At 40.0% G+C, this 13,430-nt stretch overlaps 2 protein-coding genes across 2 annotated transcripts; one reads left to right on the forward strand and one right to left on the reverse strand.

Moving 5' to 3' along the window:
• The first annotated feature begins 3,538 nt into the window (after positions 1-3,538).
• Positions 3,539-4,371, forward strand: LOC123407642 (nucleolin). The gene has a single exon (XM_045100824.1). The coding sequence runs from the start codon at positions 3,596-3,598 to the stop codon at positions 4,223-4,225; it is 630 nt and encodes a 209-aa protein (XP_044956759.1). The 5' UTR covers positions 3,539-3,595; the 3' UTR covers positions 4,226-4,371.
• Positions 4,372-6,526: 2,155 nt separating this feature from the next.
• LOC123407643 (small nuclear ribonucleoprotein E-like) lies at positions 6,527-9,727 on the reverse strand. The gene is made up of 6 exons (XM_045100825.1): positions 9,540-9,727; positions 9,385-9,411; positions 9,213-9,275; positions 7,052-7,130; positions 6,906-6,951; positions 6,527-6,803 (listed from the first exon to the last, which is right to left on the reverse strand). Exons 1-6 carry the CDS (start codon positions 9,579-9,581, stop codon positions 6,794-6,796), a joined length of 267 nt encoding a protein of 88 aa, XP_044956760.1. The 5' UTR covers positions 9,582-9,727; the 3' UTR covers positions 6,527-6,793.
• Between the last annotated feature and the right edge of the window lie 3,703 nt (positions 9,728-13,430).

Raw genomic sequence — 13,430 nt, forward strand, 5'->3', positions numbered from 1 at the left:
CTTCACAAGTCCATTGCCACCACAATGGACGACAAGCTTGAAGCATGATATTTTCGTGATGCTCCACCTGAACTTGCACACCGCGATATTGATGGCGATCACCACTTGATGTCATACTCCATGGGTTATATGAGACCTTCCTCTTGACACAAGCCCATGGAAACACACCTAACCCCACATAGAACTCTCACGAAGACCATGGGTTAGTATACATACCATGGGATCACTTGATCCCTCTCGGTACATCTTGCACGCTTTCTGTGTTGATCAACTTGATTCACTCTTTGACTTAGTCTTGATCAACCTTGAATCTTTATGACCAATCTTTGGATAAAACTGTGAATACCACCTTGGTCATCATATAAACTCCTTGAAACCAACATGGACTTCAATAAGTTCCTATGGACAAATCCTTCGGATATAAATCAAGGCAACTATTAGTCCATAGGGATTGTCATCAATTACCAAAACAACATATGGAGAAATATGCTCTAACACGAGCCTTCGATTTTCGTTGTGCATTATCGTGCTGAGCAGCTCCACTAACCGGCGAAGGCATTGATTTGATTGAATCCAATCCCACAATAAAGCTCTTGATGAAACCAAAAGTTGTTTGAGGGGATTGGAAGATACCTTCATGTATAATTTTTTTTTCTAGCGGTCCAGATCACCCATAGTGTTACTAAGAGAAGAACAAATTTCTCATGACGAAGAGAATCCATTAGCGAGAATAGCCATTGTTTGGCATTAGGCTCGGTTGTGGACACCGAGACCTATGCCAATCCCTCGTCTACAAGAGCTCAAATGCATCTGGCGGATGTACAATTGATCAAGGAGTGCCTCCATGAGTCTCGTAAGCCACACAAGCCACAAGAAGAAGTATTGAACATATGCCTATGTGATCTCGCATCTTCAGTGGGCACAGATTTCTTAGAAAGCCTCCATAAAAACATCCTTACTTTCTCGGGTACTTGTGTCTTCCACGACTACTTCCATGAGCTCGTCTCAACAAAAGTATTTGATGTTCTTGTCGAACCCTCCATCCATGCCTTGCGTTGTTGTCTGATGGCCACCATCATATTGTATGATGATTTCATGGTGAAGACTCCATGCTTATCGAAATTCTAGCTCCAAAAATCTTATAATGATCTTGTGCATAGTGGAAACCCCATTATAACACGTGCATCTATCAACAAGAAAACCTCCTCCACTTGGTCTCTATTCGATGAAGGAACATTATGGTCGATTGTTTTAGAAACCATAACAGACGGGTTGGGAACATGGCACCCATAGGGCCTCATGCTCTCATCCCGGGGTAGCCAAGTGTCTTCCCACATTTTTGTTTGAGCTCCATTACATATTCGCTTTACCAGCCCGAGTTTCAGCGTGACCCTGCCTTCAATGACCGCCCGCCAAATCCGGCTCAAATGACCTTCAAGATTTGCTTGCAAAATTGTCGAGTTTGGATAGTATATGCTCTTGAACAATATAGCGCTTAGGGAATCATGACTTTGTAACAGGCGCCATGCGTGTTTCGCTAGCATTGGAAAGTTGAAGAGCTCGGAGTCCTTGAACCCAAGACCTCCCGTACCCTTGGGTTGTGTCATTGATTTCCAAGATACTCAGTGAGATTTACGTTTACCTTCCGTACTCCCCCATCAATTTTTCCTGATTAGCATATTCAGGTGCTCACACAAACCTCTCGACAATTTTAAGCAAGACACATAGAAAAAACTGGGACGGCCTGTGCAACTGACTTGACAAGAACCTCCTTGACTGTCGTGGATAAAGTATTCTCTAGCCAACCTTGGACCTTACTCCAGAGGCGATCTTTCAATTACTTGAAGGCACCATTTTTTTGAGCCTCTGATATGTGACGGCATGCCCAAGTACTTTTCATTCAATGTTTCATTTGGAGCATTTAGCAAGCTTTTTATTTCCCGTCTATAGCTATCATACACTCCCTTGCTAAAGAAAATTGATGACCTCGAAAAGTTGATAGGTTGTCCTAAAGCCTGGCAATAACTATTGAGAACATGGTTCACCTTAATAGCTCCATCACCATTAGCGTTGAAAAACAACATGTTATCATCAGCGAATAAAAGATGGTTTACAGGTGGCACCGAGGGTGCCATTTGCAGACCATGTAAGTTTGATGACTCTCCTTTTGAATATGGGTCCTCTAGTGCTAGCAAAAACAAGTATGGAGATACGACACGCCATCTAGTGCTAGCAAAAACAAGTATGGAGATATGGGTCCCTTGTTTGATTCCATGAGTTGGTTGAAATTCTTCCAATTTCTTTCCATTAAACATTACTGAAAACGTAACTAGGAAACAAGGCTCATAACAATCTTAACCCACCTCTTTGTGAAACCCAATTTTAACATGATGGCTCGGCCACTCAATCCTATCGCATGTTCAGTTTGAGTGCACAAGATTGGTGTTTCTTTGAGGAGCTCCTATACGGTGCTGCAGGCGCCGGTTCACACTTCTGGCGCCTCGATCGTCGCCGCTGGGCCGACCCACGAAACATCTCCTCGCGCTCCGTTCCAGGCCCTGAAAAAATTTCATTAATTTTTAAAACGTGAAATCTAAAATGCTACATTAAAATTTCTTCGAATTAAAAAGCAACTAATCAGATTTTTCAAAAGGTCAATCATTATGCAAAAAATTCACTGATTTTTAGAATATGTTCATGGATTTTAAAAAAGATTACAAAATTCAAAAAAAATCATCGATTTTGAAAACAAGAGTTCATCAGTTTTTAAAAATAGTTTATCGATTCTGAAAAAAGTTCACGAATTTTAAAATATGTTCACCGATTTTCAAAAAAAAATCACAGATTTCAAAAAAGGTTCATCAATTTTGAAAAATAGTTCATTGATTTTGAAAAAAGTTCACCAATTTTAAAATATGTTCACTGATTTTCACCAATTTCAAAAAAAAATCATCGATTTAGAAAAGTTCACGAATTTTAAATTATGTTCACGGATTTTCAAAAATGTTCACCAATTTCGAAAAAGAGTTCATCAATTTGAAAAAAAGTTCACAAATTAAAAAAGATTCCATCAAATTTCCAAATTAATCATTTTAAAATAAAATACATGTATTTACAAAAGGAAATGAACGAACCACGATGAAAAGGAAAAGAGGAAAATGACTAAGAAAACATAATAAGGGAAAGCAAAGAATAAAGGAATTAAAATGTTTATTTCTATCACATAGCTTTGGGATGGCGGAGTGATTTCAACACTAAAATTTATCTGACAGGTCGCCGGTTCAAATCTCATTATCGTTCATTTTTACAGGAATAAACACTTCCATGGACCGGCCCATCGCCGAAGCGCTGCGGGCGCCGGTTAGCAGAAATTGCCTACAACCGATGCCTCTGGCACTAAATAGGATTTGCCATTTCTTTGCGTTGTTCAGCTTCATAAAATGTAGGCACTCGTGCGCTGTGATGAGTGGGCCTGGATTGGGACGGACTGGGCCTTTCACGGACCGCTCGCTAAGCCCTCACAAAAAACAAAAGCAGACGCAGTGGGGACTGTAGAAGGAGAGGAAGGGGATATCTCCACGCGAAATCCACCACGATGAGCGGCGGCGGCCGGAAGCCGGTGGGCGACGATGCAGAGGTGGAGGCGCTCCTCCGAGCGGCGCAGGATGCCGTGCTGCTCAAGCTCCAGGCCAACTCCCACCTCGTCTCGGCGTCGTCGTCCGCCGCTTCGAACCCTCTTGCTCTCGACGAGGGGCCCGGTCCACTGGACGACGACCTCGCCCGCCGCCTCGACGCGCTCAGGTCCCGTCCGCCGGCGCCGAAGCGGACCGATGCTGCCCCTGCCCCTGCAGTCGGCGGGATGGACGAGATGGAGGCACGGTTCGCGGCGCTGAAAGGCCCGGCGGTTTGCCCGGAGAAGGAGACGAGGGTGCGGCTGGAGGATCTGGGAGGGGAATCGGACGAGGAGGATGAGGTGGAGAAGGTGATGCGGTGGGCGATGGATGCCGCGCGGCTCGACGTCGCCACTTCCGGCGGTGGCGCCAGCAACGCCGTGGACAATTTAGAAGACAAGAGCAGCAACGCCGATGACAAGGAAGAAGAAGATAAGAGCAGCACGGGTAGCGAGGAGGACGAGGAAGAGAGACTGGAACTGGAGGAGGAGAAGAAGAGGAAGGAGATGATGAGCAAGAAGAACAAGGCCAAGAGCAGGTGGTTCTTCTTTTGATCCTACATGTATGTAATGTTTGACCTGATATCATCACAAGCAAAGATGCATCCCTTACACATGTATGTTTGATCTCATGAATCCAGCAAGTAAACAGAGGATCCAATCAGATTATCTGTAATGGAGATTATGAGCTTGCATTGCTATCTACTCCTGTTCCTAAATATATGTCTTTTAAAAGATTTTACTAAAGACTACATACGGATGTATATAGACATATTTTAAAGTATTAATTCACTTATTTTGCTTCGTATATACTCCCTTCGTTTCAAAATAATTGAATGACTTTGTACTAGCTCTAATACAAAATTGTACTAAGCTTAAGACGGTTATTTTGAGACGGAGGAAGTAGTTTGTAGTGAAATCTTTAGAAAGACTTATATTTAGAAACGAAGGGAATACTATACATGTGATAACATGAGAACTTGTGCAATTGCTATTGATATTTCCTTATGGAAGTCTTTGAAAAGATTTAAAAGCTGATTATGTTCTTTCCCGTCATAACATCATATATAAATCTATGTTTATAGTGAACTTTGCATCTGAAAATATTCTTGCAAGCATATGCTCCTGCTTACCAAAAATGTTTTCTGCAAATGTTATTTTTTTTTAAAAAAAGATCAGATGTGTTCATTGTCACACCAAATTGCTACCTGCAAATTTTTAGAAGGAAAATTGTGACAAATGTTACACTTATTTTAAGAAATCACCGTCATCTCGATTGGTAAACGTTTACAGCCGGTGCGTTGACCGAACGCTCGGGCCGAACGCGTGCGGGTCGCACGATCCCTCTTGATCTGGCGGCCCCTGCGTTGCTGCCGTCCGCATCACCGGTGTCTGCCCCCGTCAACCACTTGCATCGCCGGTTTTCGCCTCCGCGCGTATACAAGTGTTTCAACCGTCATCTAAAACAACTTCAAACATTGTTGAAAAAAGCTTCAACTATAGACAGAGAAAGGTTTATTTGGCTCTGTCCACCAAGGAAAGCTGCAACCGTAGTTGCATTTTGCTACTATCGGATAACTTTTTTGCTACATCCATCAAGGTGGACCTGCGACCTAGTGATGGTTGCGACGAATTTTTGCTGCAACCGTAACTTTTTTGCTACACACATAAAGACGGTGTTGCGACCTCTCGACGACGATGATGGTGATTTTGCTGCAACCATATTTTTGCTATATCTATGACCGAAATTTGCATCGTTGCTTGTTTTTTCTACCATCGATGATTTTTACTACATGGCTCGATCAGACGATTAAACAAGGTTCGATCTAACAGCTCGCATGCGACCGGCCAAAAGTTTCGACCGGTGCAAATCAGTATCCATCCCGTTTTGCATGCAAATTGTGAAGCACGCTTGTTACACTATCAAGAACACCTACAAAAAGATCAGAATTTTGAAATTTTATTTACTACTCCCTTCGTCCTAAAATTCATGTCTTAGATTTTTTTAGATATGGATGTATCTAGATAATAAATGTGATTAGATACATTTATATTTACACAAATTCAAGATAATAATTTTGGAACGAAGGGACCGAGGAAGTATTGTTACACTATCAAGAACACCTACAAAAGATCAAAATTTTGAAATTTTATTTACTACTCCCTTCGTCCTAAAATTCATATCTTAAATTTTTTTAGATATGAATGTATCTAGATAATAAATGCGATTAGATACATTCATATCTGCACAAATTCAAGATAATAATTTTGGAACGAAGGGACCGAAGAAGTATTTATTTTGAATTTACTGTTCATCAGAGAGCATATGCAACCAGAGCCAAGACAGCCCACAACCCTCCCGTTTTGTACCCTGGAATTAAATGTATACAAATAAAGATATATTGATAATGAACTTTGTCAGATATACTGATAATGAACTCTGTCAAGTCATCTAGTATTACCTCCATCATAGTTTAAAAGAAACGTTTAAATTTACATACATTTCCACAATGGATAAAGTTTACCCGTTGCATTTACTCCTAGCAGCTAATTAATACTCCCTCCGTCCCAAAATAATTGTCTCAAGCTTAATACAAATTTGTACTAGAGCTAGTACAAAATTGAGACATTTATTTTGGGACGGAGGGAGTACTTCATTGTACTATTTCTATATGCATGCTAGTGTGAATGCTATTTTTCAGTCCATCTCAGAACCAATTAATAACCATCTAGGTTTCAAAGAATTTCCAAGCATGTCTTCTAAATCGTGACGGAGGGAGTAGCAAATTCAGTTTCAGCTAGCAGTCCTTCAGCGCAAGGGAAGTGTTTCACTAATAATAAGCAGCAAAAAAAACATTACAGTTGTAACTAATAAGCTCAACAAACAAGTCAACAAGGTTGTATGTTCATGTCAATCTTAAACACAACCGATAAACTCAGCATCTCCATCAAACATCATGTACGGAGTCGACAGAATGGATTTACTGGGTCTGGGTTCATAGATAGACAAACAGACGTTACATATCCTCAGTGACCACAACGACAAACTACATGCATATAAGCCTGGGTGGAGTACAAAGTACCACAGGAACGAGAACGCCAGCCATCCTAGAGAGAGAATCTTCACTTTCCACTGCACACAAAAAAAATCGTGATTGCAAAATTTAGAGGCCTTGTTGCTTACGATTACATGAGCAAAAAAATTGATGCAATGGTTCATGGCTCTTTCGCTTACGTGTTCATCATCAGAGTTATGTTGTCGCCTTTCAAGAGTATCCTTCCTGCCAATTTCCAACATAGATATTAGATACTACTAGAACTTGTGAGATAATGTTTATCCCTAGCACTGTTACGATAAAACTTGGTTACAAATGTACTAACCCAACGATTTCCTGGTGTTCTTCTTAATGTTGATTTCCTCAGCATCCTCGAGAACCAGGTTCATGTACTCATCAAAGCCCTGCAGAACACACAAACAGTATAAAAACCCAGGATTCCTCAATACGACACAATAAAGCACACATGTACACAAACCATTCAAACAAATGAAAAAGGGTATTTTAAATTGGCTGCATGTAAAATCTGTTATTGGCATGCTTCAGTACTATACCGACATAATGGCATCTCTTTTGTTACATCAGTACCACCATTAACTTGTCTCATTGACATGATTATAATACAGGCAAATCTAATATACAACCAAACAATCCGGGTTTTTTCTCACAGTTTCAAAAGCAAAAGTTTGAGAAACTGACAAGGGATATGGCAACAAAAGTCGGAAAAACTGATGAGGGTATGGCAACAAAAGTATGACAGGCACAATACTGAAAAACCCATGAGACCATGTGATGCACTTATTACTATGCAACTCAAACATGTAAAATGGAAAGAAATGCAAACACAACTGAAGCAGCATAGGCACATCACATTGTAACCTTATCACTCATCAGTAAAACCAAACCATGACAAGAGAAAATCTTATCGAAGCCTTAGGAAGCAACCTATGCTTCAGTTCTAGAAAATGTGTAGGCTGAAAGATTTAGTGTAATTTAAAATAAAGTCATTTTTAGGCCCCTGGACTATATACTTAGTTGTCCAAACACAATCTCCGATACACATCATATTCATTACCAGGGGCGGGGGAGGGGGGTTGCAAGTCTTGAGGGTGATTCAAAACAACACATATAAAGTGATAAAAAATCATGAGACAAGACACACCAAACACAAATGTTTGACTAACAGTAAGTTACGAAGGGAAGGTCCTGAACCTGGGGCAAAAAGTTACGACAAGCTAATTTCTAAGAATAAAACTATTAATATCATAGACTGAGTAAGCACAGTTGCGGTGACCATCCATCACCAACTACTATTTTGTTTGTCTCGATTGCAATCAAATTACAACGAACCTACACTGATGATATTCACGACTCAAAAAACAATGCCCATGACCAACTATGGTCCCAAAAGGAACACTTCTAGAAAATATCTTCTTCAAAAACTTCAGTATCTAGTATGGTGAAGTTCTGACTGGGCACATGCCACATGGATAGTGCTATTACTTGCTCACATGGTTCCACAAGGAACCAATTAACTATCTGTTCCTCGATTTTAAAGGACAAGATTGGGTTGGTTTTAGTGTTACAAATAAATAAATATACAATGTAACAGTAAAGCTTGAAACTAGATTATGTCCCTCTTGACCAGACAAGAGGAAAATTGATCTATTAGCTACCTATTGTGTGTGTGTGTGTTTTTTTTTGGGGGGGGGGGGGGGGGGGGGGGGGGGGGAGTCATAAGTGCTCAAAGAATGCTAGATTTAACCCATCTATTAGCAGCTAGTTAGCATCAATTTCAGATGCTTCAAGAGTGCATATCATGTTGGCTGTCCAAGCACTTATTTAATACTCCCTCCGTTCCTTTATATAAGGTGTATTTGTTTTTCAAAGGTGCATTTCTTCTAATTCCTTGTAATTCCATCATTATAGCCCTTCAAAAAAGGAAAGTATCTCTCTCCTGATTGCATGCATCTCTTACTATAAAGAGAAAAAGGAAAGAATCTCTCTCATGATTGTGTGTATCTCTTACTTTCCTAGCCTAAATGATTTTATTGCCTCTAATCACTGATTTGGCCAAGGTTAATTCGTCTTAACATGTGTATAGCTATGTGCCTTGGTCACCGTGCCGGAAATAATACACCTTACATAAAGGAATGGAGGGAGTACTTTGCTGTTGAGCATGCAAATTTATAAGTGTTTTCCAATTCTTGAGAAAAGGCGCCAACACATTTTCATGTTGGCTTTTAACAAAATAAACAAACAGATGTGTTCTGCTCAGTTATCAGTGCTATCATTATCTTAGAGAACTAATCAATTCACCTCCTCTTGCTTAGATACAAGTAATACATGGAAATAATTTACCTACAAAGCCACATGCTATACAGATACAGAGTTATATTACACTTTATATACATGCGTACGACCACAGAGGTATTGGTAAGACTAAACTCTATCAATTTGAGCCAGAAATCGGTGGAGGAACTTACGATGATACGACCCTCAATCCGCATATCCTTCTGCTCGAAAAGCCAGATCTGGATGCGCGCTTTCTGCACCAAATCAGAACCAAATTAGCTCAAGATAACCGTCAGCAACCACAAACATAATAAGGCGGAAAAAAAGTAGACGAATTGTTATTTCTCCTTGGCCAACACTTACGCTCTGAAGGAACCGGAAGATGAGATTCTGCCGTCGCGTACCAAGGATTCGCCGACCATCGCAACAGCAGCAAAAGAAAAGCGCCAAGACGTTAGGAACAATAGATGCGAAAGGAGAAGGAGAGCATACGCGCGGTAGGGGATAGGGGAGCGTACGATGGGCTGGGTCATGATACGCTGGACCTTCGTGGACGCCATGGCTGCTGCTGCGGCGTGAGCTCCCCCTCTGACTGGAAGTGTCTAGAAGCTTCTGGAGGGAAGCGGGTGTGGGCAGGCGGAGCGCGGAGGTAAACCCTAGATACGCCGCAGGGGAAGAGGGAGACGGCAGGGTTTTGTTTTCGCACAGCGTGCGAGAAGAGGCGGTAGCGGAGATGCCTCAAGATTGGTGCAAGACTTTCGACGAAGGGTCCGGATCAGAGGAGCTGTTTGGGCTAGGCCGCCACCCGCTGGGCTGGGCTCGCTATCTTGGCGGTGATTTCATTTAGCCCTTTCCATAAACATGTCCCTTTTTAAGAAATCATTAATTGATTAAGGAGTACTTCTTTTAAAGATCACTCTTACTTTCTCAGGTTATGACAAGTGACGTAATTTATATGTGTTATTTGTCGTAATTTAAAAGTTTTTTTTTAGATATATTTCTATTTTCAAAACATTTTATCCCTTAAACCGTGCATTTAAATCTCGTCGAGATCTTCAAAACTAGATCTTATGTTGATAAGCTTTGACGAACTTTTTTTTGGAAAAAACTGTACAAAAAAATAAGACCAAAAAACATGCCTTTCGCTCGTTTCCGGAAGGCACGATCGTGCCTCTCGCGGAAGCAAAATCGTACCTCTCACGGAAACAAAAACCATACCTCTCACGAAGAAAAAAAATAAAACAAAATCGTGTCACGGTCTTGCCTCTCGCGGAAGGCACGGTCTAGCCTCTCACGGAAGCAAAATCGTGTCTCCCGCAAAAGGAAAAAAACATAAAACATATTTTTTTCGTTTTCGAGAGGCACGGTCGTGCTTTTCATGGAAGTAAAACCATGCCTCTCGCGAAGAAAAAAAAAATACATTTTTTCGTTTTTGAGACGCACTGAAGGAAGCAAATATGTGCCTCTGGTGCAAGAAAAAAATGTGCTTTTTAGGAAAAAAGTAACACATTTTCCGTGCATTTGTTTTTGCATTTTTCCATCCAAAAGCTAAGAAAGGCCGGTGGAGAACTGAAACACCGAAAAAACTCAAAAAAATCACATAAAGCCAAAAATGCATGCAAACAAAAAAATCGAAGAAAATGCTGAGAGCAGTGGCGGAGACAGGGGGCCAGCACGGGCACTGGCCCACCTAACACCATGGATTTAATGGTAATTTGTTGATGGACAGTGCGAAGATTAGCTATTGGTTGCTATTAAAAGCTTTTTTTCCTTGTTGGATTGGCCCTCGTCATCTAATTTTCATAGCACATGGCCCTCCTACGCTATTTTCCTTGCTTCGCCACTGGCTCGGAGCGCGACACATGGCGGTGGTTGAGAACCCGTCAAGTGGTTGTGCGTGAAAGTGATCGTTGGAAGGCTTCCGAAGAAGCACTCGCCAACTAGTTAATCTCCCCTTTTGTATGCTAAAAAGTTTTAAAATTTTCTCTTATACAAAAAAACCTTTGGTACTATGTTGTCAAAAGGAAGAGTCTAGTAATACACCACTGTAATTTTGGTATGGCTCATAACAAATTATCATGACCTAATGGTTTTATTGTAGAGTTCTATCAACACTTGTGGGATATAGTGAAAATGGTTCTTAAATTTGTGTTTGATGATTTCCATGATGGCACATTAGATATAGTTAGGCTTAACTATGAGATTATTACTTTGGTTCCTAAAACTAGGGATGCAAATTAAATTCAACAGTTCAGGCCCATTTGTGTGCTAAATATGAGCTTTTTTGTTATCAAAGTTCTCATGAATATGTTAATGGCCTTTTTGGAGAGGACATTTCTCTAATACAAAATACTTTTAAAAGTAAGATATATCATGGAGGGTGTTTCGATTTTGCATGAAGCTCTGAATAGTATACATCAGAAAAAATAAAATGTTATGCTCTTTAAAATAGATTTGAATATGCATGTGATAAGATCAATGTGGCCCTTTGTTTTGCAAATGCTTAAAGTAAACATGTTTCGTGATAGATTGATTGATTGGGTTATGCATATTATAAAGGGTGCGGGTGTATGTATAAAAGTTAATGGGAACTTGGGAACTTTTTTCCTACACATAAATGGTTGAGATAGGGAGATTCCTTGCCCCCCCCCCCTCATTTTTGATTTGGTCGTTGATGCTTTAGGCATACTTTCAGATAATGATATAATAAATGGTTTAATTAAAGGTGTTTTAGAGGAATGTGGACAATGGGATTAGCATGCTGCAATATGCAGATGATGCATTTTTTTTATTGCAGGATGATTATGATAGTGCGCATAATTTGAAACTTGTGGTGTGGTTTTTTGAGCAAATATGTGGATTAAAAATCAATTCTATAAAAAATGAATTATTTTTGTTTAGAGGTGTTGTTAATATAGCACAAAAGTTTGGTAAAGAAACTTTATTTGTCCCGTGAGCTCTCTCCCTATGATATACCTTGGACTACCTGTGGATGATAAGAGGATTATGAACAGGAGTTGGAAACCTCCTCGTGAAAAAATGGGGGAAAAGTGTAGCAATTGGCAAGGCAGGTTGCTTGTGAGTGCTCGTAGGACAACTCTTATTCAATCATCTTTGGCTGGTATTCCTTATTTTATGATGTCCTTTTCTATGGGCTCCTTGTTGGGGTCATAAGAGAATGGATTTCTTTGGGGCAAGACTTTTGTCGCAAGAGGAGGAAGATAAGAAAAAGTACCACCTGGTAAAATGACGTGAGGTGTGTAGGCCTAAAGATATGGGGGCTTAGGTATTTAAAACTTGGCTATTATGAATAATCTTTGTTATGAAAACGATGATGGGAGATTTTTAACTTTGACGGGCTTTGGTAGCAATTGTTTGTCAAAAATTACCAAAAATAAATAAATGCATTACTCGGATAAGTCATAACCAAGGGGATTCTCAGTTTTGGTCTGAACTGATCAAACATCAAAATCATTTCCTCTCCTTGTGTAGATTTGTGGTGGGAAATGTGAGATTTTGGAAGTACTCGTTGGTTGGGCATAAACTTCTTAAGGAAAATTCCCTAGGCTCTATAATATGTGTTTTGAGAAAATAGACCAGTTAGTGAATTACCGAGCAGAGGACTTGATTGTGTTCAATTAGGAGAACACTATATGGTGATTCTCTTGAACTTTGGAATCACACTAAAGATGTTTGTGTGGGGTGGATTTAACATATCAAAAAGATGTTCTCAAGTGAACTTTGACTAAAAATGACGTATATACTACTAAATTGTATTATAGATATTTGATTGAAAATGGAATAAATTATCCACATAAATTCATGTGCAAAATTAAAATGGCTCCCAAGTTTAAAGTGTTTCTCTGCCTGGTATTTCGAAATAGCATCCTTACTAAAGATAACCTTCTTAGGGGAGGATGGACTCGAGATAAAAGTTGCCCTTTTACGTGGGCGAGATGAGAATATTAATCATTTATTTTTTGGTTGCTTTGTTGCTAAAATGCTTTGGAGCATAATAAAATGTGCTTTTGACGGGCATAGTATACCTGATAAATGTTCAGGACATGTTTAATGTGTGGATTGAAAACTTCAATAAAATGAAGCAATATGGCATTATTGGTATTTCTACTATCTTTGGGCCATCTTGAAGTTCTGAAATTGTGCTATATTTCATTAGAAAAACAAGATTATTGATAATTGTGTCGCTGTTAACTTGATTGTTCAAATGCTTCATGATTGATTTATTTTGTAGGTAAATCAAGAAAAAAAAAGAGGTAATGAGGTGGGGGCATAAAAAAGGTTGAGATGATCGCTTGTGAAGTTTTAGGGCTACCCTTGGATGGAGAGCTTTGCTTAGGATTAGTGTGGGATGATAGAACCCCTCCTTCCTCACGCGGAGCTCCCTTTTG

Source organism: Hordeum vulgare, chromosome 7H (genome assembly GCF_904849725.1).
Source record: "Hordeum vulgare subsp. vulgare chromosome 7H, MorexV3_pseudomolecules_assembly, whole genome shotgun sequence".
Taxonomy (NCBI): Eukaryota; Viridiplantae; Streptophyta; class Magnoliopsida; order Poales; family Poaceae; genus Hordeum; species Hordeum vulgare.